The 26,709-nt window shown below is 34.9% G+C and overlaps 1 protein-coding gene across 10 annotated transcripts in view; it reads left to right on the plus strand.

The window, feature by feature from the left end:
• HACE1 (HECT domain and ankyrin repeat containing E3 ubiquitin protein ligase 1) overlaps positions 1-23,983 on the plus strand; it is a 58,520-nt gene extending 34,537 nt beyond the window's left edge. For 8 of the 10 annotated variants that reach the window (XM_062572698.1, XM_062572700.1, XM_062572701.1 and 5 more), the window contains 12 exons: positions 1,054-1,122; positions 1,770-1,857; positions 3,552-3,663; positions 3,751-3,848; positions 4,042-4,129; positions 6,154-6,303; positions 11,369-11,565; positions 16,193-16,324; positions 17,052-17,150; positions 17,436-17,506; positions 22,603-22,716; positions 23,268-23,983. In XM_062572698.1, the coding sequence (XP_062428682.1) occupies positions 1,054-1,122; positions 1,770-1,857; positions 3,552-3,663; positions 3,751-3,848; positions 4,042-4,129; positions 6,154-6,303; positions 11,369-11,565; positions 16,193-16,324; positions 17,052-17,150; positions 17,436-17,506; positions 22,603-22,716; positions 23,268-23,370 (1,321 nt within the window). In that variant the 3' untranslated portion in view covers positions 23,371-23,983. Of the gene's footprint in view, positions 1-1,053; positions 1,123-1,769; positions 1,858-3,551; positions 3,664-3,750; positions 3,849-4,041; positions 4,130-6,153; positions 6,304-11,368; positions 11,566-16,192; positions 16,325-17,051; positions 17,151-17,435; positions 17,507-20,698; positions 20,810-22,602; positions 22,717-23,267 lie in introns of those variants that run through there. The other 2 variants (XR_009957988.1, XM_062572702.1) reach the window with 2 other exon arrangements.
• The last annotated feature ends 2,726 nt before the right edge of the window (positions 23,984-26,709 follow it).

Raw genomic sequence — 26,709 nt, forward strand, 5'->3', positions numbered from 1 at the left:
GTCTGTCTCTCTCAGTACTTCACACTTCCATTTGTTCCATTCCTTACGGAGAATGTCTGTGAATATGGGATAGGGTAATTATTTTCAGACTTTTATTTTGGTGGTTGGAAGTCCATTTGATGTGATCCTTTTCAGCTTTTTTTTTTTATAGCAGTCAAATTTTTAATTTTAACCTACAGAGCTTCAGTAATTTTGCAGAGGTATTCTAGGATTACTGCAATAGACTTCCTGAAGCACTGTCTTTCTGGAGCTTTCTTGGCACTGAATGAGCAAGGAGTCCTTCCTGGTTTGCAAGTCTTCATTAGTTCTGGTGGAAGCTAAAAGACCAAATCAAGTATTTCTCTATTTTAAAATGCAGAACACACATATAACCAAATGGAGTTGAATTTGCACCCGTGTTAATCCTTCGCTTGTTCTCCAAACATTATATATGAGAAGAAATTAAATTCTGTACTAGTATATGAGACTCTTGCCTGGCAAGTAATTCTGTTCTGCTTTTGCGAAGCCACTAAATACCCTCTTGGCCTTCAATATTAACAAGTTCACTAAGTTTATGATATTGTTTATTCCTGCCTGTTTTCCTCACTTACTACGATTTACAAGGTATGAAATTGGAGTTTTACCCAATTAATAAAAATATAGTACAATATGCATATCATGTACATTGTGCATATAATCTTGTTCTTTCATATATGTACTTTATTTGCTGTATTGAAAACTGGAAGCGTTTGATGGAAAAAGTGTATGTCCATTAATTTGAGGATTTTTTGATCATATTAACTATATGTTAATGAACATATAGTTAATACAGAGTTAACAATCAGGTTGCTTGATCTTCTTGACCACAGGCAATTTTGCCTTTTTCCTTGGTTTATTAGGTAAACTTAATGATGCTGATGTTTTTGAAAGTATTATTTTCGTAATTAACGCAATTAAAAACCATCAGTCGTTTTTACTTACATAGATTTTTCAAAAAAAGCAAAAATTTGTCATGTAATTTAAATTCTTTTCAGTTTCATTAAACAAAAGCATCTTCTGTTTTTATTCAAACAGGATGACATCACCTCGTTTTATAGAATTTGTCTGTAAACATGACGATGTCCTTAAGTGCTTTGTTAACCGGTAAGCTTCAAAGAATACATACTTTTTTTGGTCCAAAATAACTCAGACTTTTTTTTACTGAGTTGCACTTTTTGGTTATTGTTGTTACCGATGTGCCATGCACATTAATGATCCTACTGAATTCAAGGGGAGTGTATTTTACTGATTTAGAGATGAGGCTTCAATGGACTATTCTGCATATATAAGCAACCCTTTTGCAAGATTTTGTGAGCTCCCGTGAACAAAAGCTTGTTCACAGAACAACAAAATAATATTCATGACAGATTTTTTTCCTCATCTTTGTTCAAAACAGAGCCTTCCAGTTAAAGGCAAATCAAAATTTTCCTTCTTCAGATGTGTTATACTTGGTGAATTATTAAGAGTCTAAGCCATCTTTGTACAGTTTACTGCTTCCAGAGTGTCTCTGGGATTGCCAGGCTCACAACCTTGTCTTCTGTCTAGAGAGCTGTTCCTATCTTCCATATGCCAAGGATGATGTAGTATAAGTCATTTGGAAACAAAAGTTAGGAAAACATTACAAAAATAAAAGTACCTTTTGGAATTGTTTTAAGTAATTAAATCATCTGTTAGTAGGCAAGGTGTATCATGAAGCATTATTATTCCATCTGTGATCTTTAGGCTTCTAATCTAAAATATTTTTCTTTCAGAAACCCCAAAATAATTTTTGATCATTTTCATTTTCTTCTTGAGTGTCCTGAGCTAATGTCCAGATTTATGCACATCATAAAAGCACAGGTAAATGTCAAGAAATACTTACTTAAAAGTCCTAAATACAAAGAGGGCATTTAAAAAAAAAAGTCTATTTAGGGAAAATGAAAGGAGTAAGTGTGGCCTCTAGTGCTTCTGAATCTGAGATGTTGAAAGACTTGGAACAACAACAGACAAGGCAGCAAGATTTCTGTACATTTCATTACATTAAGTCTTTTAATTTCATATATAAGTCCATTTTAGATTATAAATGTTAAGTGTAAGTCTAACTTTCAATTAAACAATGTGATTTTCTATTATCAGATCTGTTTGTACGCATATAATAGATTGAACTTTAAAATAAACTGTCCTTTTTCCTTAATTGACCTGTATTTTGAAATAAACTGGAGCACAGATATGCTGTTGTTAATAAAGTGATTCGACTATAGTTAAATTAGTGGCAGCTCCTTCAATGAAATATCATAGGGCCATGTTACCCTTAGCTCCGTTTCCTACCATCTCCTACTTTTTTCTTTTTTGAGTACAATCCTGATGTTTTGATTATGTCTTGATATCTCGATTCTTAGTTTAACACACAATTCAAGAGTGAAGAGTTATTCTAGGGAATGCTAGTGTAGAGAAGTCTTTAGTCTGCTCTTAATTTCTTGTAGTATAGAGTTAAGTGAAAAATTAGCAAACAAAACCCATTATGAAAGTTTGCGCTTTACCTAACACTGTAGCATTAGAGTGACTTAGTTTTTTATCTAGACATTCTTTCTCCCCCTCCAACGGTAAGAAGTTTTATGCTATTTTTTCCCTATGTAATGAAAAATCTGTTAACCATTTCTGTATGACTGATGGTCCAGTCTTCCTGCATCCCAGATTCAGCAAGCAGTCAAGGTCATGCCTAGTCCTTTCATCTTCACAAAATACTGTATAGCCTTTTGAGGTAGCACAGAGCAACTCTTTGCAGATCTCAGAATGCATTGAGACATATGTGTAACCATTTTTCAGCCATGCTTGTGAGAGGGGCACTGTCTAGTTGTATGCATATGTATAAAATAAGTGGCGCAGACTGATTACAAGTTTAGCTATGTTTCTGTAGACCAGATAGGATTGATTGTGAGCCAGTTAGCAGATGGCTAATATCTCGTAACTTAAAACGTTTGCTTGTTCTACTTTAAATACATATTTAGATGCTGATTTTATAGTAAATTCTTTCTGTTAACTATTTAGTAAGGGCCTGTTATATATGACTGGTTATGAAACTGCATAAAGGATAAGCAAGTGCTGATTTAACGTACTAAGTGGTTCAAAGTTTCCTTTGAAGATATTCTCCATGTTACATTAGAAATCATTATTGTACATGTTTTTGAATGTTTAAGTGAGCTAATTGGTTGCAAATATATTCAGTTGCCAACCTAACATTAGGTGTCTGGACTTAAGACCCTGACAATTCAAAAGCTTATTTTTGGAATGCAAATGTGAGCTTTAGAATTGTGCTTTATGTGTTTGTAATAGTTAATAGTGATATTTGTGTTTAATTGTCGTCTTTTTCCCTTTGTGAAGTCTTACTTAAAATTTATGACTTATTGTCAATTAATTACTCACTACTAGAGTTCCTCCCTGAATGTTAATATTTAAAGTGAAATAGTTTTCACTTAAAGTTTTCAGTGAAATAGTTTATTACCAGCTTCAGAATTGATTAATACACTGCAAATGTTTTATCTCATGTTTTGTAGCCATTTAAAGATCGCTGTGAATGGTTCTATGAACATCTACATTCAGGACAGCCAGATTCAGACATGGTGCACAGGCCTGTCAATGAAAATGACATCCTTTTGGTTCACAGAGGTATTAAATTATGAAGAGAGTAGTACATTTTTGAAATACTATTATTATAACAATGAATGAAGATATTAATTGATGCTTCATATTTAGATTCTATTTTTAGGAGTAGCTGTGAAGTTGTGTCTAAAGCAAATTGTGCAAAACTAAAGCAGGGGATTGCTGTGCGGTTTCATGGAGAAGAAGGCATGGTAGGTAAAATCACATACTACTTTATTATTTATATGCAGAAATATGAATTCATTTTTTCACTGATATTGTGTTGAATTAAATCCTAATGTTAAAATAATTCTTACACTTCAGTAAGAAATATGTGGTTACATAGCTTAACTGCCCAGTGGAAATGCTGTGTATTAATGTTGTTTCTATTTTTTCAACATGCAGGGACAGGGTGTGGTGCGTGAGTGGTTTGATATTTTATCCAGTGAAATAGTTAATCCAGATTATGCCTTGTTTACCCAGTCAGCTGATGGTATGTCTCTATCTTATTTTTGTAATCTTTAAATGAGGTCTTTTATAAAGGCATTTTCATAATCTAAGAAGAAAGTTACTGAATTGGTTCAGAATGTAAGATTATTACTTTTTAAATGGAAGACTGAGAAGTATTTTTGTAAGTAAATAAATGATCTAGTCAACATAAATTTTTAATACAAATTAATTTATTTTTTAATTTGAGTTTGGTTAACTTTGTCCTCCTTTCGTTAGAGAAGAGAATATTGGTTTTAGTGAATCTATGCTATTTCTGCCTGGTAGTAAAAGGACATGGTACTCTGACACTGGTTTAGAAAGTGTTTTCCTTTCTTTTACAGTAGTGAGGGAACTGTGGAGGTGTGCCTCTTTAGAAAACCACAAAGTTTATCAGTTTGTAGTAAAACTAGATGTTGATCTCCGTGGGACTACTTTGTATATGACTTTCTTTTGGGTGCTTCATACACAGCAAATCTTTTATTGGCAAAGCTTTCTTCAGCAGCAGTGATAAATGTTTTGCCTTCTATCTTGCCATGTTTTCAGGAGTGGCAAAGAATTCAATCAAGAGTAGAGGCATATGTTACTGAAAGTTAAAAGGAAAGCTTAAAGGGATGTCTGTCTGAGATGGTCTTTTCGAGGATGATCAGGACTGGACTGTCTCTTTTGTGCATCTGGCTGTGACTAGATGAAAGGAAGTGGTATATTCTGATCCTTCCCTTGGGCATATTCACAGGTTGATACAAGTATGGCCCATCAGTGTGAGCAAACAATGCACATAGAAATATAGCAAGATGGAGGACTAAGTTCAGCAGATCGTTACAGCCCTTTTCTTGATGATAATTCAGAGTGGTATCTTGGGAAGTGGCTAAGCACTATAATAAAATGATGTCACTCCATTCTAATACATTTCTTTCTGAAGTTACTTTAGTCTCCTGACAGTAAACAAATTAAAAATGGAGTTCTCAGAAAGAACAATGAAAAGTATGGAATTGAACAATAGAGTTCATATCTATTTTGTGACAATTTTTGTATTTAGGAGTAGAAACAAAATAGTTCTCAGATGTATTAAGGGTAAGATGAAATCTGTTTAAACAACTTAAAAAAAAAAAAAAAGACCAAAAACACCAAAACAAACAACCTCCCAGAAACCCCCAAACCACCTGATGCATTCCTTATTTTTCTGAGTAGAGCACACTAAATGAATAAATGACAAATCAACTTGTGTAGAACTTAAGGCTTCTAAGAACTTCACAAGTTATTATAGTGTAAAATTTATTTGATAATAATGATATAAAGAAACATCTGTTTCTCACCTTTCCTTTTTTTTTTTTTTTTTTTTTTAATATTGACACAGCTTTGTTCGTGTCTGGGTTTTGGACATTTGTATTTAGAGGGCTTTATGGATGGCTTGTAACAAGTATTTTGACTCCCTCATGGTGTATACTGGGAAAATGCAGACTTTTGTAAAGGATAAAATTCTGATTGTTGTTGAACAGAATAAATAATAATAACGAAGAGAGCTATGATAGGATGGTTGTGTAGTATATGGGTCTTGTCACATGCACAGCTTTTCTGAGTCAAATAGGTCTTGAATAATTCCATGTGTGACCTGTTAGTTCAGATTAAGAGTGCATTATTGTTGATGGTAAAAATAATAGGAGCAAGACTTCTTATTGTATAATTTGTGCCCATTTATGCATTCTCTTGGAATTATTTTTCCTTTCTCTAATAAAAGATTTCAAACAAAACTTTGCCAGAAGGTCAAGAATGTGTATAGAATCAGAAATGTCATCATTGCAAGATTAAAGTTATTTTGATAAGTTATAAAAGGTAACTGGAACATGGAACCTGTTTATCTTCCTTCTCCTATAGTGTTATAATGTCATAAGACACATGGAAAAAGAATTGTACCGTTTTATTTCCTGTATATTGATTTCATTGTTTTTAGATGCTCAGTGTATTCTACAAATATGAATGTCACTATTTATATATATATATTAGTGAATGTGATGATCTTCTGTTTTATAGGAACAACTTTCCAACCAAACAGCAACTCTTCTGTAAATCCAGATCATTTGAACTACTTCAGATTTGCTGGACAGATCCTGGGGTTAGCTCTGAATCACAGGCAGTTGGTGAACATTTATTTCACAAGGTCCTTCTACAAACATATTCTTGGTATGTTTTTATTAAAATTCTATTTAGAGAAGTACATAATGTAATGCAACTATTGCAATGGTTTGGACAGTAAATTTTGGTTTTTGTTTTTCTTTTTTTTCTCTTTTTGAGTGTGTTAAAATTGAAAAAGAATCTTGGAATTGAAGGTCTTGCTACACTTGCTACACTTATGTGCATCAGTTAAATGCACAGCATAATATAGCAGTAACTGCTATTCCAGTCTAAGTCTCTCTTAGAAAGTGTTATAGTTACAAAATGCAGAAATACATTAGCAAAGGTATGCAGAAATTTTATGCTGTTAGCAAATTTTAACAAAAATGTCTAATCTTTCAATTTATATGTTGAACTTGAATCTTATTTTTTTAAGAAAGCACCATTAACTTCTCCAAAGCATAATCATATAATTTAGGAGACTTTAATCTTTAGTGTTAATGACTTAACTGGGAATGTCTGAAAGGTAGACTGGTGTGGCCAGTGAGTCCATATTGCTGCCCTCTTTCCTGTCCACCAGTATTACTTATTTCTCAAAAATGTTGTTTTAGAACTAATGCAGATTCATCCTATCTCCTTCCCTAGGAAAATGAATATATATACTTACTGCAGTATTCAGAGGAATGATCAAAAATCCTTAAAAAATACAAATTTTCTTTTTAATATTTCCTTTCAGTCCTTTTAGCTCATCTTCCACTTTCCCCTTCATGTTCCAAGTTTGAACTGGGATTCCTAGTAAATCATGGCTGATATCCTTTTCCTCAATGACAAAACCCCCACCTTTCAGCTATTGCCTGCAGACTTAGCAATACCACCTTGGTTGCTGTAAATATGTCGCAGTTATGCCCTTTTAGACTTAAAAGGGACACTGTTAGCTTTTGTTACCTGTGGCCTGCATCTTGTAGGACAAGATGCCTCTTCATTCAGCTGAGGTTTTCCATTGTCATGAAAACTTTTCCTCTTGCATAAAGATGAGATGGAAGGCTGAATTCCGTTTGTCTTCCTGTTACATCTCCAAATGAATATAATTCATTTGCCACTGCATGCAGACTGCTGTTCCTTAATCTTCTTTGGAAATATAAGATAGCTTGAAGCAGGAAGTCTTACCTCTTTCTCAAGAACCACCCCTTACTTTAGGCCCTAGCAAGGCACTCAAGGGATCCTCGTTCTGGTTTTCTGTAATTATTCTGTCTATCTACAGTCTTTCAGTGATGTTTGCTGGGTCTGAGACAAATCAACTCTTAAATTTAGATTTACTATGTCACCTTTCTGAAGGTGTTCAGGCCTTACGCTGTTACAGGTCTGTTGATGATACAGACAAGACACAGTTGTCTTGATCAAGGTCTTACATAAGACTGGGGATACATTTAAATTCTGTCCCTTGTTACTGCTCTCCCCTGTGGGCCAGTGACTAGGATCTCTTTGGCTGTGTGCTGGAAAAGAACCAGTGGAGGATAGCCAGGTTGAAACAGCATCACTTTGGCAATGCCTCCTAAGGCTTCCTTAATCGTTGATCTTAACATAAGAAAGGTATCAAAGTAGACATATCACTGCGCGCATAATTTGGTACTGAGCCAATAGTTGGTCTCTGACATCAAGAGATTACTCAGTAGGAACAAAAGAATGACACAAGCTAATCTCCATGTGAGGAATTCACAAATTGGAGAAAAGTATTTGTCTGCTGTTCATTCTGTGAACTGAGAATAGTCAGATGTTGTTATCTACTATCCTTTGAAGATGATTGCTAATTAGAGTTCTTTTCTGGTTTGAATTGTGATAATACATTAGATTTCTTTGTCTCTGAATTGACAAGATGACCTATTGTTTCTTGTCTTTCTTTTTTTTTTTTTTTTTTTTCCTTTTCATTTTGCTGCAGCAACTTCTTATATTCCCAGTTTAAAGATGTCTGCCACTTTTGAAATTTCAGGCTGCCTCGAGTTCATCTCAGGTTACTGGATTTGTTTTTTTGCTTCATAGCCAGATATCACAGAATGATATTTTTGCTAAGTGGGAATTCAGCACAATATGCAAATAACCAGTTAGCAACTGAGAGGAAAGATGGCCTCTCTTCTGACAGAATATATATACACCTTTAGGTGCGCACGCGCACACACACACACACTATGCATATGAAATATATGTATATATTTTCATGACTGTTCCAAACTAAGCAGCCATATATAGTCTCTATTAATAAGACCTCACCAGTCCCTCTTAGCAACATCTTGCTATTCTGTTGAACAGACATCTTGACATTTTTCCAGTTCTGAGTCTGGTAAACTCTCTGAGTCTTATGCTTTCCAAAATGGTTGCTTTTTCTGGCTCAGTTGCTACAGTTTATTTAAATCTTTCCAAGGCCTCTTCCCTCAGCTTTGTGTTCTCCTCTCTCCTTGCTTAAGGAATCAAAGTTGCACAGCAGCAGATACTCCTGCAGGGTTTTTGGTTTTACTTTTTGTTTCAGGTTCAACCATGGGTTATGCTAACTGTTGTTTATGCCAAATACAGATTACCACAGTACAGACATAATAGAGGTTCTCTTCAGCTACTCAAGAGGCCTTAAGTAATGGAGTATAAAAACTTCATTTGAAGACTGAGACCATTCTCTTCCTTTGCCTTCTCTCCTTGCACCGAGATCCTTGTTTTTCTAGCCTTTCCTGTTAATGTTGCACTGAATCCACCAGTTGTGTGGTAAGACCTCCTGTGTCTGAGGAATAATGTGAACCACTTTCAAAGAAACGCTTCTCTTTGGTCAATAGACCTGAAGTAGAAGTGCCGTAATTAAAAGCTGAAACCTCTATGAACGAACGTGGTCACTTTTTTTTGAGATTCAGGTGGGTACATCACCTTTTTTTTGCTGTGATGAATTGAGGTCTTTCTGCAACAAAACTAGATAGCGAAGATCACTAACTCTCTTTCTTTTTTTTTTTTTCAGTGATGACCAATCTAACACCTATCTAATGTGCCTTACAACACATTAGATATATAGTTTGCATGATTTCTTTCTGTCCTGTTAATAAAGGATTATTCCGTAATTCCTTTTGTTTATTAGGACTGCACTCTATTATGCATACAGAAACATAATCAAATCAAGGCCTCTTATTCTTGGCTTTACTTTTCTCCAACTGCCTATGTGTCTGCCTTCCTCTTTAATGACAAGAGCAGCTTCACTAGCACTGTTATCCATTTACTCTGTAGTTTTTCTAAGGAGGTATTTACTTTTCTATTTGGAAAAGGAAAATTCTAAGTTCAACCCACAAAGACACATAGCACCTAGTGGATAAACTCCTTCCTATGCTATCTGCTCTTAGACTTAAGACTTCTCTCTAGCAGTGTAATAAGAAATAATCCTTGAAATGGCATAAATAAAGGTGAAAATTATTTTCTGGTTCAGTGCATTTTGAGCTGTGGGCCCTAGAATCCTTGAATACTTACTGATGTGTTAGAGCGTACCTGTAATATCCTTGAAGGTCTGAGTTGTACATAGATATTTGTTTATCACAATTATGTTTAGATCAGTTTGTCTTCCTTTTCAAACTACAGATGCTGTAAAGACATAATAAGAGAATATATGTAGTATTTCATGGGACCCATATTTGGTCCTAATAAGCTGATAGGTTTCTTGCTTGAGTCTTTATTGAGCTGTCAGAAAATAAATGAGTTTAGTACTTTAGCCTTACAGCATGCTGTCCACAAATGTAGTCTTGCCATGAAACTCTAGTTCAGTTTCGTATCTGAGAAGTAGAAATCTGAGACTCCTTTAACTTGTGTCTTTTCTCAAGTTTTGCTTACTCTCTCAAACAGCATTATTTTCACATTTCATGTGTGAAATCCACATATGCTTGCTGCCGGGGAAAATAAAAGTCTTCTAGAAATTACTAGATAGCTATTAAATTTTATGGAGCGATGACAGTGAAAATTCATTACTAAATTTATCTGTTTCTTCAAAAACTGCTATGTTGCTTTTATTAGAAAAAAAAACTCTTATAGTAAAGAAAGTTCTTGTGTGCACCATTTCAGCCTGTCAGGGCCTCTAGTGAAATAATACAAAACATCATGTTATGACTTGGTATACTGCTTCTCCAGTCTATACCATGCTAAGACATCTACTAATGGAACTCTGTTCTGACACTTCACAATGAAAGGTGTTGAAGCAATAACTTGTTTTTCTCTAAGCTTACTTACCTTTCTTACCCCTTTCCAGATATTTACTATGGCTTAGTATTACATAGAGTTAAAGTAATTGGGGTTGTCTTTGTTTAGTGAAGAGGGTAGTTCTCTTGCACAAATTCATAGGCACCTTGTTGTGGACGTGTTTGCTCAAATCTGTTCCTGTGGGCTGTGACTGGGAAGGGAATGTAAATAGGTAGTTTCTATACTTTGCTAGAAGTGAAGAATATAGCAAGTGTATATCCTTCAGTCTCTATGATTTGCAATTTCAATTTGGTAACACACTATTTCCATAAGTCTGTCTGTCTGTCTGTCTGTCTCTCTCTCTCTCTCTCTCTCTCTTTTTTTAACCACTGAGAGGTAGGTCTCATAGCAAACATAACAAAACATGGGGAGAGTGGAAGAAATTTAAGTACAAAAAGAATTTTTAAAATTATAAAGCCTCTTCCAGAGGGAAGAGATTTGAATAGCAAAATAAGATATTTCTGTTTCTAAAAATTATGTAGAAAACAGTTTTTTTTCCAGAGATTTGTTTAACCTTGAGTATGCATACGTGCTTTCACTGAAATCTCTTATTGTAATAAAAATCTGCAACCTGTTGTGTTACAGTGCTTAAGTGGTATGCCATTGTTTCAGTGTGTGTGGGGGACATACACAAAGGATACTTTTTTCTTTGCTACTTCTAAAATATGATAAGTAGTACAATTCTGCTGTAGTTAATGGTGAATCTTTTCCCTCCCTTTCCTGTTACTGCATTATTCAGGTTTCTCTCTAGAGGGCAATCTTCTACCATATATTAAGTTATTTCCTTAATGTGCTCTTTTGTGCTTTATCCAATTTGTTCTATTGTTTTTTTTTTCTGTGTTTTTCGTTTTTTTTTTTTTTTTTTTTTTTTTTTTTTCCCTAGGTATACCCGTAAATTATCAGGATGTGGCATCTATTGATCCAGAATATGCAAAGAACTTGCAGTGGATTTTAGATAATGATATCAGTGATCTGGGTTTAGAGCTGACCTTCTCTGTTGAGACTGATGTATTTGGAGCAATGGAAGAGGTGCCACTAAAGCCAGGGGGTGCAAGTATACTTGTTACACAGGATAACAAAGTGAGTATAGAGGTTTATTCAGAAGTTGATCGTATAAGAAAAGCAATTAGACTGACTTTATGAATAACTGGAAGCATAAATTTGGTCCCTTTTTCTTAAAGTAAATACACAAAAAGTTGGCAACACTGTTACTGCTTTGTGTAGGTTAACATGTTATAAAAGTGGAACTGCTATTAAAATCTCTATAAAAGTTTTCAGGTTAGAGGTTCTCCTTTGTGTCAGAGTATTTGGAAAGAAAATAAGGTCAAATTTAAACAAAGAGTTTATTTTGTAAGTTGCAAAAGCTAAAGTCCTGAAGTTAAGTCATGGGAAAATACAAGAAAGGTAGTACTCTAGCAATTGCCAAAAATAAAATTGTAACTATTGTTGCAAAGTGTGCCTCCCCCTAAGGCAATGTAGGGCACTAAATTACTCTGCAGTAACACATGCAACCCAGGACCGAATAAGTAGGTACAATTTTGTACTTCTCATGTAACTGCATATTTTCAACATCTGAAAATTAGATTAATGTATTTTAACAATGTAGACTATTTTCTTTTTAGTAAATAAAATGCATTCATTTAAAATAAGTGGAGAAGCTGTCTTACACAGCCAGCACTAGGATTTAACAGCGTAACACTGGAATTGCACTTAAACAGATGATTGTAACAGAATAGCCCTTCTCCCTTCTTCCCTCTCTCCTATCTGCTTTCTGAAGGAACAAGACGTCTTGTGCTGAAGGATCTGCTATTTCAGTGTATTACCAAAGCAAATTCTAGCTAAGTGTGCTGCTTCTGTATATTAAACATATGGTAAACATCTTGCTGCCACTTACTACAGAAAAACTGAATCTTAGTCTAAACGATGTTTCAAATATAAACTATATATATTGTATGCAATAATCTATAAACTCTGTAATAGATGGATCCAGAGAAAAAAGTTCTGAAGAGTTTCTAATTGGGTAGATTTTTAAGATTTGGTTCTCTGATTCATAGTTAACATGCTATATATACCCACAACGGAAGGACTAATTAGTGTGTAACACTAAAGATTGTAATGGCTTCTTCTGCCCAGTTTCTTTATTTAAAATGAAGTCCTAGGTTAAGTAATATAACTTAAGCTGCTGAATAAAGAGATATACTAAAGTTAAAATTTAAAATATTCAAGTAGTCTTGAATGAATTATGCATTTAATAATGTGTTCTGTGTATTACTGGTACTCTTGAAATCATCTTTTATATATATTTTCCATTGTTTGCGTATGTACTTATATCTGGGCTGTGCATGTACATATAAGTAAGTAAAAATAGTTCTCTGGTCTATTTACTAGTGTCACTGACCAGACAGCATCTGAATAGAATGAAACTGAAATGATTTTGCTATTGTAGAATGGAGTGCTTTGAAAGTGCTGCAGGAAGCTTTCTGGACCATGTACAAGTTGCATGGAGATAATTTTTTTTTTTCTGTTTAATTGAATAGTAACAGTATGATATTCCAGCATAAAAAAGTCCTTGGATTCTCTGAAGCGTTAATTTAAAAATGAAATTGAAATAATAATGCAATTGAATTTTTGAAGATCATATAGAAAGCTAAAATGAACATTCTCTAGTTGTATTCTCCAGTTCCGAACTGGATAGTTTTGGGTAGCTACAGGAGTGTCATGGGTAGACCTACATTTTTTTTCTTGTGTTGTTGACTATTTTGATCCTTATGTTTAGATCTTTATTTTAATTTTCATTCGTTTTGCTCTAGCCTAACTTCACTTCCTTTGAGTATGCAGTATTTTTTCTGCTTTACTCGTCACTTAGCTGCTATCTTGCTAAATGACCACTTGGTGTCAGCATTTGTTCTAACAAAATTTTAGCTTGAGTTGGAGCAGTGGACACTGAATTCTTGTATGCTAAATCCTCATTTCCATTAAGGTGGAGTGTCATTCCAATAACTAGAATACATATTATTAACCTCATTCTGCAGTGTCTTCTCCTATATCATAATTCATGAAAGAATACAGATGGTAAAACAGATCTAATTGGAAAAGTAATGGATAATTAATTTTTTTATTACCTGTAAGAGAAGGCAAAGACATAGATTTTTTTGTTCCTGGCAGTACTAGCTTCTTCTTAGAACATATATATAATTGAAATAAATTGTGATTTCATAATAGCTATTTTAAAACTGGTTGTTGTTTATCAGTTTGCTTGAAATTAGACGTTTGTTCACAGGGAGATGACCTCAATCATTAATAGCTTATGTTATTCTCTTAATTTCTGACTTGAGAGGCAGACAAAAAAAGGTAGTTGAACATGTGCAACAGGTAAATTGATAGTAGCTCATCAGCCTTCCTCAACTTTTACAGGAGGGAACTAGAGTTTATGTAGTTTTTGTTTGAAGAGTGCTTAAAAACAGCTAACTATTACAGTAACTTCTAAACTGTTAACAGTAGTTGATTTTTTTGAAATTTAAGGCTGGAAAATCTAAAGTCAACAAACGTATATAAGATGGCACTGTCTCTTTTTCACTGCTAATTTTGACAGTGTGAACTAAGTTATTGAAAATTAAGTCTGTATTTTAGTGGGTTTTAGCAGTGTTTAGGGATTTTCCTGGATTCTTTAATATGACATTTTTATGCTCTTAACAGGTTAAACAAAAACAAAAATGGCTACTTTATACAGCTTTTTTTTCTATGACAGACATCATTTTTTTCCCCTGTTTAGTTGAGGAGTAGAAGACTGTTGCTTAAAATTCGTTGTGTTTGCTATACCTCTGAGAGCAGTAAGCTCAGGTTCTACAAGTTTGCTCTAGCAGATTAACTGTTTAAAGGATAGCATAATTTTTTGAAAGAAACTTAAGAGTTAATATTTATTCCTCAAAAATAAATAAGAAATTAAACCCAGAAACCATTCAAAAATTTATCTCATTTAAACCCAAACTGTAGCAGAATAAATATCCCATTTAAGAAATGTAGTAATAGCTGCTTGTCAAAAGCTGTTGTCTTTGGATGAGGGAAATTCCTCTTTTTACTATAGCTATGTAATAGGTGAATAGTTGTGAGGTATTATGGTGCAAATACATAAAAAAAAAAAAAAAAAAAAAAAAAAAAAAAAAAAAAAAAAGCTTTGTCCATTGCCTTCAATTGAAATATCAGTTATAGTAGTATTTCAGCTTTAGAGGGAAAAGTCTTGCGCTTTTCCAGTGTCCTTGAGATACTTTTTTCTTTTGTTCTTTCCTGAATAATTTCTTGCAGCTTTCTACTTACTTTTTAGGATAAAGAAAATTAGAAGTAGACAGAGTTTGACCACATGGTATTTTAAAAATAGTCCGAAAACTCACACTGCACAGTTCTGTGGCTTTCGCTAACCGCAGGGACTTGTCTGTCTGTCATTAACTATTGCATGTTCCAGTATAGTTGCCGTGCGGTTTGGCAGTAAATAATTCTTTACTTTTTCAAATCACTTTCAAATGTAGCTGTTCTTTTAACTTGAACATCATAATGATCATTAATCTTTGTCATACAGCATATGGAGTTGTGAAATCAGGGCAGTATATGATCTTTGCTGGGTTTACCTCAAAGAAAAATGTAGAACAACCCCGTTCCCAGAGTAGACCTTGTCATTGTATTTGTGTGTTAATAGTCTCTAAGTTTAATTACACCTCCCCTTGTTAAGAGAAAAGGAATTGTACCTTTTATGTACTATATAGGAATGTGTATGTAGATCTGAAATTATGAAGATATGAAGATGCTTCTGTTTTGTGATGTAGTCTTAAGGCTTCTGAGAAGAATGAATAAAGTGAGTTGAGGGGAAAAAATAGAAATTGCCTTTTTTTTCCCGAACTGGTATGTGTTATATAAATTTATTGGTACAGGTGTATTGGCATGAATCAGTTTTGATAGTATATGCTGCTGTTCCAGGCTGCTTGAAGATATCTTGTTGTAGCAGAAAGCACAGCAACACTTTTCTTTTTGGGAACTGTCTGGAAGTTATTAATTTTCTTTGACCAGTGTTGCATTTAAACTTAGATCTCTGGAATTGGGAGTCCTGTAATACTTACGATGTAGTGATAGTTTAAAAGCATTAGATTTTTCATACTAAAAATTTTAAAGTAAATACATTTGTGATGCATAAATAATTTGTTATGTAGATCATATTTTCTAATGGATTTAAAAAAAAAAAGATTTTGAAATTTCTCTCTACAACTCTATTTTCTGGGTAGTTTAATGTATGTAGCAGGCATTGAAGATGTAAAAGTAAATGTTTCTGATCACTGAAGACCAGTGTTAACACTACTTTTAATCCTGGCAGTGTTAAAATTTCTGTTTTCTTCCCAGAACTGCTCATAAGGGATGTTCATAGAGACTGATTTTCTCTAGTGCAATTAATCTTGTTTGACCCAAGTAATTTATTAGAAAAGGGAAGTTTCCACAGTTCTGACTGCAGAAGCAACCTAGCGGAGATTAAAACCCATTTTTGGGGACGGACTCTATAGTGGAAGATAGACTCAGGAAATGTCCCTCCTCTTCAGAGCACTTCAGAATAACAAGTATATTATAACTGTAGTATGTTGAGAGCTGCATTTGTGTGTGTGTTTGTGTGCACGTGCATACATGTAGGAGTACTCTATATATCTTAATATCATTTCCTTTGTTGCAGGCTGAGTATGTCCAGCTTGTCACTGAACTTAGGATGACAAGAGCCATTCAGCCTCAGATAAATGCCTTTTTACAAGGTTTCCATATGTTCATTCCACCTTCTTTGATACAGCTTTTTGATGAATATGAACTGGTAAGCAAGATGCCTGTAGTGTTTGTAAAAGATGCTGTTTAGCACACTTCATCAGTAATGTAATGATGTAGAAGTAAAGCTCAGTATCCTGAAGCACATTATATCTTTCATTTTGGTTTTGCTTTCTGTACCTCTGATCAGTGAGGATCTCAAAACAAGTGCTACTGCTCATTCTAGTTGCTTAGAATGAGCATTTTCCTGGAATATGGTAACTTCAAGTGCCAATGATAGATGACTTGTTTTGTAATTTCCAATTGGGAAGTGAATGTTGTTGCCTTCAAACCTTTTCACATTTTCTTTCAGGAGGACAGAAGTTATTTAAAAGTTAGGAGATGCTGTCTATTGTTTTCACTTTTTCCAAGTCTTGGAATCAAATTCCAATTATTTTTTGCAGTAGTTAGGTATTCTGTAAATAAAATAACTGCAATTTTGTCTCAAGTCATACAGTTCGGTTATTTATATTTCAACTTCTTTGATCGTAATTTCTAACTCTTGATAGTATATGTTTAGACTGGACATATCATGTTAAATGATCCGACTTCAAGAATATTTTTATATTAAAATTTAGTCTTGGGTTCTGTAAAAATGCATTGTTCTGCATGGCTGAAACCAAACAGAGGAAGCATTTTAGCTTTTATACATCATTATTTTTTAAATAGTGTAAACTCTTGAAATTAGCAGTTACCCATGGAAATTAATCAAGATTCTACTTTTTTCCTCTCTGAAGGAGCTCTTACTGTCTGGTATGCCAGAAATTGATGTGAATGATTGGTTAAAAAATACAGAATACACCAGTGGCTATGAGAGAGGAGATAAAGTTATTCAGGTAAAGTATTTTTTTGATTAAAGGAGGTTATTGCACGTGAATCCAAGGGAATATGTGAGGAATTTGTTTTTTATCTGTTTGTTTTTATGGAAGCTTATGTGAGCTGAAGTTTGTGGAGCTTTTTTATACTCCATTCCTATATTAAGTTAGTGATGTATGAGTTTGATGTGAAAATATCTGTAATTTAAGTAACAAACACACACTCCATTTGTTGTTTCACCATTGTATTTTTCAAGTGCTGTAAGTATTTAATGGAAAATACAGACTAACTTATTTTTTGTTTAGTGGTTCTGGGATGTTGTGGAAGAGCTAACTCAGGAAGAAAGAGTATTGCTGTTACAGTTTGTTACTGGCAGGTGAGAAACTCTTCTGTAGCAACACATATATTATGTAGCTATTCTGAAATAAGTGGATACAAGATTATCTATTTAGAAACCCTTTTACATACTTTAGTGTTTTGTATGTTTGTCCAAGTGGACAAAATGTGTGTTAATACTTCTGCCAGTATTTCCAGAAAAATGACTGATCACTGATTTATTATAGTTGACTACTTTGCAAGAGGACTTTGTGTAGGTAAGCTGTTGTCTCGGACAGTTTTTAACACTAGTGAATTTAACTGCACTTAATATTGTTCCTGTTGCATATTCATGTGTCTTTTGGCTTCTCTGGTAATTCAGACTTTAATATATGAAGTAACTAGATATCACCCTAGTGTAAACAAAACATTCTTCTTCCTAAAATTCATTTGGGAATTTAACGTTAGTGCAGCATATCAAGATAACTGAAGATGTATCCATATGCAAGGGTGTGTGTTTGGTCTATATAGGATTTCTGTCCTGAATTCTAGGTGTTCTTCAAGGACAGCCACTTGCTTTAAGCTTTGGGAGGTTTTCTGAGGAATAAATGCCACTGTGAGCTGAGTGAAGCAGTGAGTTTCCAAGTTTGTGTGTACATACATATTCTAAAAAGTAGATTAGTAGACATATGTATGCCATCACATTTCTGTAATCCTGCCGGTTTTTGGTGGTAGGTGAAGATCACACCATCTTCTTAATTTGGTGTTCCCTTCATACTTCAGGATTAGAAGTGTTTGACATTTCTTTTGTTCCTAAGTTTTGTGGTTAAGCAATGGTAAATACAAGATTTAGATCATCAAACTTTCATAGCAAGGGATTTTGCAGTCGTCATCATACCATCCAAATGGCATGGCCTTCAAATTCCATTTGTTTCACTTGAATTATTGTGAATTTAATTGTTTTTAGGGACCTCAAACAATTTAAGAGGCTAGTTGTGTGCACACTAATCTTTTGTCTTGTAGAGAAATGGTTTCTGCAAACCTAACTGCACTTCTGTTTCACTTCAGTTTCTGGTTTTTAATTTTTTATGGTCTAGTCCATTTCTAAATCTATAAGGCAAATAATAGTTTTATGATGTAGGTCGTGTTTCAAGTACTTCTTAAAAGGTTCTAAATGATAGGTGGCATTCACTGGTTTCATGACATTTGGGATAATCTGTTGAATTCTCAAGGAAGCCATCTATCAAGTGAGCAGTTATATTGTCTGATTAATTCATACTTAGGCACCATTCATTTTGTTCATGCATTACATAATGACTTTTTCTTACTTGTTTCTTGTTAATAGGAAATAAATTTTTGGTTCCTTTTAAAGAACTTTGGACTAGAATTAAGGAAAAAACATGCTGCTGCTATTTCTTACATCAGCTAGTATGAATCTTATGTTTTTTTCTTCAGTCTTTGAAACATAATAGACTTCTCAACAAATAGACTTCTCAACAAAAATTTAGCTTTCAGAAGTTGCCTCTAACAGTTGTACGCAACTGGCGTTTTTGCACGTAAATCCAATGATGCCTGAGAAAGTCCTAGTTTCCAGGCATGGCAGTTTAGATGCTGAGTTGCCTGTGAGCTAAAACTCCAGTCGTCATATGTCTAGTACAAGCAAGTATGTTAAAGTAAAATTTTCCATTAAAGCGTACCTGATTTCAAACTAGCCTGTTTTAAGAGCTGAATGCTTAATGAGGAATTTGTTTAAAGATTCTACATGCGCTGGATGGCAGTCTGCATTCATAACTTGCGTTATTTTTTTTCATTCCCCTTTAGTCTTGCGTATGCCTTTTTTCCTGAAGTGATACTATTCTTTCTTTGCAATCAAGACTAATTAATTTAGTGAGTTGAATAGAACATATTTATGCTAGTGTCTTCACTGTTGCTTTGACATCTTTATTTCTTAAATGTTGCCTCTTCCTTTCCCTCATTTTTATCTCTTCAATGTAATTAAGTCTTGCTTTTGGTAGTTCTAGTACAGGTACTATTGTATTCATCATTAAGGCTGATTTTTTGAGACCTTTTCTTAACGGTGTACTTTTCATGTCGTGTGTAATGTTTGAATAGCAGAGTCTTTATATTAGGAGGTCTTAGCATGCGTGAGAAAAAGGTTATGGCTTAGCTCTGAGTGTTCTGTGTTTCTTGTGACAGCCTTTGCCTAAATTCTGTGGTGAGGCCGTCTGTTTGGTTTGGTGGGCAAGTGTTGCAAACTGGAAATCTATTCAAGATCTCCCTATGTATATTCTGTGCTTGCTGGACATGTAGCATGTGTTCAGCGTGAGAGTATATGGGCTAACGCTGTCTGTGTGAGGCATACCAGAAGCCTAAATATTCTTGTGCCTTGTGATGGTAGCCTGAAAGTTTACTTATTCACCACTTACTTATTCTCTGCTCGCAGTTTGGAATAGTATTGCGTATATCCATGTGCTTCTCTTTCTTTTTTTTCCATTTTTTTTCCCCCTCCTGATCTATGTTTGGTGTTTGTAACAGTATTTGGCTAAATAGTTGTTAATTACCCATTGGCAACTTCTGATGAGGTTTTTGGTTAGCAGTTGGGGAGAAGTGAAAAAATCTCATCATGATAAATTTTACTTTACTAATTTTTTGCTGATTACAGAAGTTTTACATTGTGGTATATTGCCTCTTCTGTTTTAAACTGCTTAACGTAGGGGTCTGCAGTTTCTGTTAAGCAATAAGCAAGTTTTAGGGGAACTTCCACATCTTTAGTAAATGTATTTGTTTTTAACAGAAGTGGTTATATACCAAGCATAAGGGAGGTGACTTAATCTCTTGTATACTGCTTTTTCATTTTTTGTAAATTTATGCAAAATCTGAAGTGTTTTGTAGGAATGTTAGAATTCAGACGTATACTTAACTGTTATAATAGTGTTGAAATTTCCAAAGTTATGAAATTGTCGTTACTATTACTGAAGGCTATTTGCATATGCAGTAAGAGAAGTAAGATCTTGTGATCTTATTTGTACTTCTTTAGAAGGCTTTATTTATTACACTGGCAGTGTTTTGTTTGGAATGAAAACTCACACTTGAAGCCATGAGTTTCTTTAACACATTCAAAAGCCTCATCGTATGAAAAATTTTGTAATTTAGATTATAAAAATGCTAGCTAATAGCTGGATGAATGAGAAGTTTTAAACAGAGTTTCCTTGTTCTGTTGCTAATTTTAAAGTGGAATTCTCTTGGTTCATAGAACAGAAGATCACTGAAGTGGAAGCAGCACTGCATTAGAAATCCAAGCCAAGAACATGATATAAAATAAGAGTACTACTGTAAAATCTTTACAACATTTTGAACTGTGGCTGTGAGCACAATTCCATTTGTCATTCAGAAATTGTATGCTGCAAATAATCAATACTCAATCCATGGTGGTTGCTTTATATACCAGCTCTAGAAATGTATGTTGGATCTTGCTGTCATTAAACTGAAGTGATAGTTGTTGGGTACTGTAGCTAATGCTTAAAGGTACATTTGAAAAATATTGTTGTGAACTCTGCTCTAGCTCCTTAACATTTGGAGTTTGCAATAGCAACCACCTTACCCTTTTGCTTTTTTACCAAGTAGTTTTAAGGTGAGTGGAAATGCTGCTTCATTCTCCTATTCTCTTTTTGCTTCTGCTTTTTAGAGTCATTTTGTTTTTCTTACTATGGAAGCATTGTTTTCAGTGCAGGTACCTGTAATCCAGAATTCTAACAACTGTTTCATATTTTAAGGAAGATTTATTTTGTTTTATTTATTTTTTTTCTAGCATCAGAGTCACTGAATAGTTAAGGGTGGACAGGACTTCAAGATTGTCTAGTCCAAACCCCTACTCAAAGCAGGGCAGCTAGAGCAGGATGCTCCAGACCATGCCCAGTTGGGGTTTGAATATTTCCAAGGATGGAGACTCCTCAGCCTCTGAGGAATCTGTTCCAGTGTTTGACCACTCTAACCATTAAAAAGGTTTCTCTTAGTTTAAACAGAATTACAGTTTGTGCTGATTGCCTCTTGTGCTGGGCAGCACTCTTAAAGAGTGGCTCTGTCATTTTTACTCACCTCACTTCGTGTCATGTATTTATGTACTTTGATTCCTCCCTCCCCCGCCTTTTCCTTTCCATGCTGAGCAGTCACAGCTCTCAGCCTCTCCTTGTATGAGGCACACTCCAGTCCCTTCATCTTTGTAGCCTTTTGCTAGACTCACTGCAATGTGTCCCTGTCTTGCTTGTACTGGGGAGCTCAGACCTGGACCTGGCACTCCAGATGTGGCCTCACCAGGGCTAAATAGAGGGGGAGGATCACCTCCCTTGACCTGCTGGCAACAGTCTGCTTGCAATGCATTCAAATATAAGTGAATGTTATAAAAATATTTCTGAATTTTATTATATTAGTTTCTGTTAGTTAAAAGTTATAGGGAAGGATTCTGAAGACTCTGGGTCCTTTCTCTATTTAACCGTCTCGTCATGCTCGAATAACATACTGATGATGATTATATTCTTCACATTTTTTTTTCTCTTAATGAATGTATTCTGGTTTATGGTATTTTTTTTACTGTTTTTAGATTATTGAGAGAATTTATTCATGAAAATTATAGCATTTTTTAGTGTGTTATCATTTTGCCATAGGTCATCACTGTGTGAAGATGTGATTGATGTAATGATGTTATTAGTTAAAAATGTGGAATATTTAGTCTTGAATAGTCAAAGAAAAGAGATGTCAAGAACACTTTGATCAGCTGTCCCACAAATAGTGATGTGAAGAATAAATTCTTGTTATGATGCAATATTTCTTAAGCTGTAAATAATCATATGTGTTTGCCTAAACAGAAAATCTTCCTTTATAAAAACTAGTAGAAATGAGCACTCTTCACAAACAAAATTCTCTTAAGTGGTATTCAAACAATTTGTCTAATGTGAATTGACAAATGCATTATTCATTAAAAGCACTTAGACAAAGAATTTTGATAATGATAAGGAAGAGAGAGCCTTTGTTAAAAAAAAAAAAAAATACTAGAAACTGATTATGCAAAGTGTTATGGTAAGAGATATTTACAATGTAAAAGCTATACTTTATGGCTTAAAACTGTTCTTTTAATGATGTAATTTCTGTGAATATTCTTAGTTCCAGGGTACCTCATGGTGGCTTTGCCCATATAATGGGTGGCAGTGGATTGCAAAATTTTACAATTGCTGCTGTGCCATATACTCCAAATCTTTTACCAACATCAAGCACATGGTATGTTAACTAGTCTCATTTAAATAAAGTACTTTAAAATCTTATTTTATTTTTAATGTATTTTTTACATTTTGTAGTAAACAATGTAGTCCTTTTGTATACTTTTATAAAAAGACCAAAAAAAAAAAAAAAATAGATATAGTCAGTTTGGGAAGTATCTACTAGTTAACATGAAAGTGGTATTTTTAATCTGGAAGTAGTTGTGTCATGTTCGTTCATTGTTTACTACTTCAGCTTGTTTAACTAAAGGCCGTGTGACCACTAAGGGAATTCTCAAGCTTAATTAATGTATTACATGTTAATAAAGTGAAATAAACTTCTTATCCTGCAGAATATTTGAATACTGAATGGTACTGTAGTGCAGCACTGTTTTGTTTTTGTGTGTGTGTTTTGTTTTTTCCATAAATATGACATCTTCAGGGCTTACTGTCTGAATGTAAATCTGGGTGGTGGTGGGGAATCACACAAAGGAGTCGGAAGACTTTATTCTTAGATTTCTTGCTTATCTGTGTTTGTGTTTTTTTTTCTTCTTCATTTTTTTCCCTCTTCAGTATCAACATGCTCAAGTTACCTGAATACCCAAGTAAAGAAATCCTTAAGGACAGGCTTCTTGTAGCATTGCACTGTGGAAGCTATGGTTACACAATGGCATGAGGAAGTCCAGAAAACGCATCTGACTACTGATGTGCAATTTAGAGTGGCAGAAATAAATTCAGAAACTGTCAATAGAAAGGTAGCTTAGATACTGCAGCCATTGACAGGGATGGCTTTTAAAATTCATAGAGGATAATCAGCTCTTCCTCTCCATTTCCTGTTGTCCAAATAACTTTGATACTGTCACACACATTAAATTTCTGAGTATGCTGTATTTTTTTTAATGATATATCTATAAAGAAATCATTTTATGTTCTTTTTTGCATTACTTCAATCAGAAGGTTTGTCAGAATCTTTCTACAGCCTTGTTTTTGATTTTTAACCATGTGTTTGTATGAAATTCTATTTATTTTGCATCCAGATGGTATATGACTAATGGACGGACTTGTACTTTTATGCCTTGTTGCATGTGAAAGTGCCGTTTATTTTTGCAGAGAACAATATAAAAAGTTCAATTTGGATATTGTACAGTAAGACAAATCCAATGTATTTTCCATTTCTTCTTTACATAGTAGCAGAAATAAATTTTTAAAACATTTTGGTATTTTAATGTATATAGTATGTAAAGTTTAGACTGTTACTGGAAAAAATAACAGATGAAATATTTATATTAGAATTTATACTATGTTCTACTAAATATTTAAAGTATTTGTGACTTTATAGTCAGTTTGCAGTTTAAAATTTGAAAATATTAAGATCTATATCTGTTTGTTTGTTACTTGAATGCCTTTGAATGCTCTTTCCTTTACATAACTGTATGTTCAAAAGATCTAATTAAATCTTAATATTTTTACCAGAATCTGAATGTGACAAGTTTGTGTGGGTAGTGGACTTTATTCATCTTACTAATAACTTAAGTTGCTGTGTGAGCAGCAACTGAAGAGGGCATTGGCAAAGTTACATGAGTAGGTATAAACAAATGCACAAGGAAGGAACTTAAACTTATTGAAAGGTTAGCTGACAAAACTGTAAGTATCCCATGTCAAATTTGTACAGAATTAGAATATATTACTTGTTTAATATCTAAAACTACACAGCAGTAACTCACCTGCATACATTTTGATTCCATAGATGGTAAGTAGCTGCACATGTTGGAATAAATTACAGAACTATAACTTATGGAGCTAGAGTGGACCTATTCAGGCTGTTTTTTTAATGAATCTGCTTATCCTTGCTTGTGGTGCCTTGCATTGGAGAATGCAGACTGGATTATTTCTGGAGAAACTAAACAGAAAAATGTGTCCTAAAAATGTACCAACCACTGGTGTATGAACATTTAATAACGTCTGTAGGACACAACTGTTCTGAAGAGGTGATTAGACCAGTTAGCCTAGGCTTAGTGAGTTCCCCCATACAAGTAACTCTCTACTGATCCACTTACATTTTCCTACGCTAGTTGCTAATGCAAGTGTAGCCTAAGTTAGCCATCTGGTATGTTTAGGCTGCTTGGCTGTGCTGTTTTCTCAAGTTCATTTATTTTAAATCTCAAGCTTGCATAAGTTCTCTGGGGGTGGGAGAGAGAAATCTGTGGGGTATCTGATTGAGTGTTGCCACAGTGGTGTTCCACAAAGCTTAAGCTTTGAATGTTGACTTACTAGCTTTATTTTCCTCCAATTCTGTGTACGTGCATAAATGTTGGCTTTAATTCTGCAGTATTTGCAAGTCTCCGTCTGACATCTTAAATACCACAACTTCAGGAGACCACTGCGTTTGGTTGATGGGGAGAGACAGGCTCTTCCAGCATGACAATCCAGAGAACTCTTGTTGCTAAAGTCAGTGGAGAGAGGAGCTGTTCCTCTTAGGCGTCCTCTAGGAAGCTGAGGGAGACTGTTCAGCCAGGTTAGCTGTTTAAGGCTGTGTGGCATTTTAGCGGTATGTTCTGGCAGTCTTGGGTTTGTCAGTCCTTCACTTTTTGCAGTTATGCGCTACTCGATTCCCTGGCTATGTAGCTGACCTCTTACTTAAGCAACATAGATGGATAGCAGTTTGTGAATTTTGTTTGTTTCACATGTTATATTTCATGGAATATACAGTAGTTTGTAGGAGACTGGATCCTTGGGTGCTAAAGTATAGTGTCAAATCACTGTCATATCATAAGACTGAAGGAAAAAAATCAGATTTGTTATATTTCTGTGCTTTGGCAACTTTGCAAAAGAATAGCTATAATCAGTGAAGAGCATAGTTTCTTGTAGTCCTGTACCTGAGTCCAAGAGTTGGCCATAGATAGATGTGTAGGAAAGTATAACAGCATAGTTTTTTTTTCTGCAGAAGAATTGCAGCAACTGTATGGTAACAAGAGAGAGTCTGAAGAGAGGAAGACTTTCCTTTGGTTGAGGGGGATTGAGTTAGAGATCGTTTAGGCAAACTTGACATCCACAAATCCACGGGCCCTGATGGGATGCACTCACAAGTGTTGAGGGAGCTGTCACAAGTGTTGAGGGAGCTGGTGGATGTTATTGCTACTCTCCATCTTTGAAAGGTTATGAAGAAAAAGAGAGGTGGCTGAGCACTGGAATCCAATGTCACTCCAGTCTTCAAAAGGGCAAGAAGGAGGAACCAGGAAACTGCAGGCCAGTCAGCCTCACCTCCATCCCTGGAAAGGTGATGGAACAGCTGATTCTGGATGTCATCTCCAGACATATGGAGGAAAAGAAGGTGATCAGGAGTAGCCAGCATGGATTCACCAAGGGGAAATCCTGCTTAACCAATCATCAGCTTTCTATGATGGCACGACTGGCTGGGTAGATGAGGGGAGAACAGTGGACGTTGTGTACCTTGACTTCAGCAAGGCTTTTGACACTGTCTCCCATAACATCCTCATAGGCAAGCTCAGGAAGTGCAGGCTAGGTGAGTGGACAGTGAGGTGGCTTGAGAACTGGCTGAATGGCAGGACTCAGAGGGTTGTGATCAGCAGCACAGAGTCTAATGAGAGGCTTTGAGCTAGCAGTGTCCCCCAGGGATCAGTACTCTCAGAACAAGACTGCCAGTCTTGTTCAACTTTTTCATCAATGACCTGGATGAAGGGACAGAGTGCCCCCTTATTAGAGGCCAAAGTAGCTCAGCGGGGAGAGTGTTAGACTGAAGATCTAAAGGTCCGTGGTTCAAGCCTGGGCTTCAGCATGGGGGGGGGGGTCCTTGTTGCTCAATCCTGTTTAACATGCAGGTGACCCTGCTTGAGCAGGGGGGTTGGGCTAGATGATCTCCACAGGTCCCTTCCAGCCTTACTGATTCTATGATTCTCAGCAAGTTTGCTGATGATACAAAACTAGGAGAAGTGGCTGCTCCACCAGAAGGCTGTGCTGCCATTCAGAGAGACCTGGCCAGGCTGGAGAACTTCAT

This window comes from Rhea pennata, chromosome 3, assembly GCF_028389875.1.
Source record: "Rhea pennata isolate bPtePen1 chromosome 3, bPtePen1.pri, whole genome shotgun sequence".
Classification (NCBI taxonomy): domain Eukaryota; kingdom Metazoa; phylum Chordata; class Aves; order Rheiformes; family Rheidae; genus Rhea; species Rhea pennata.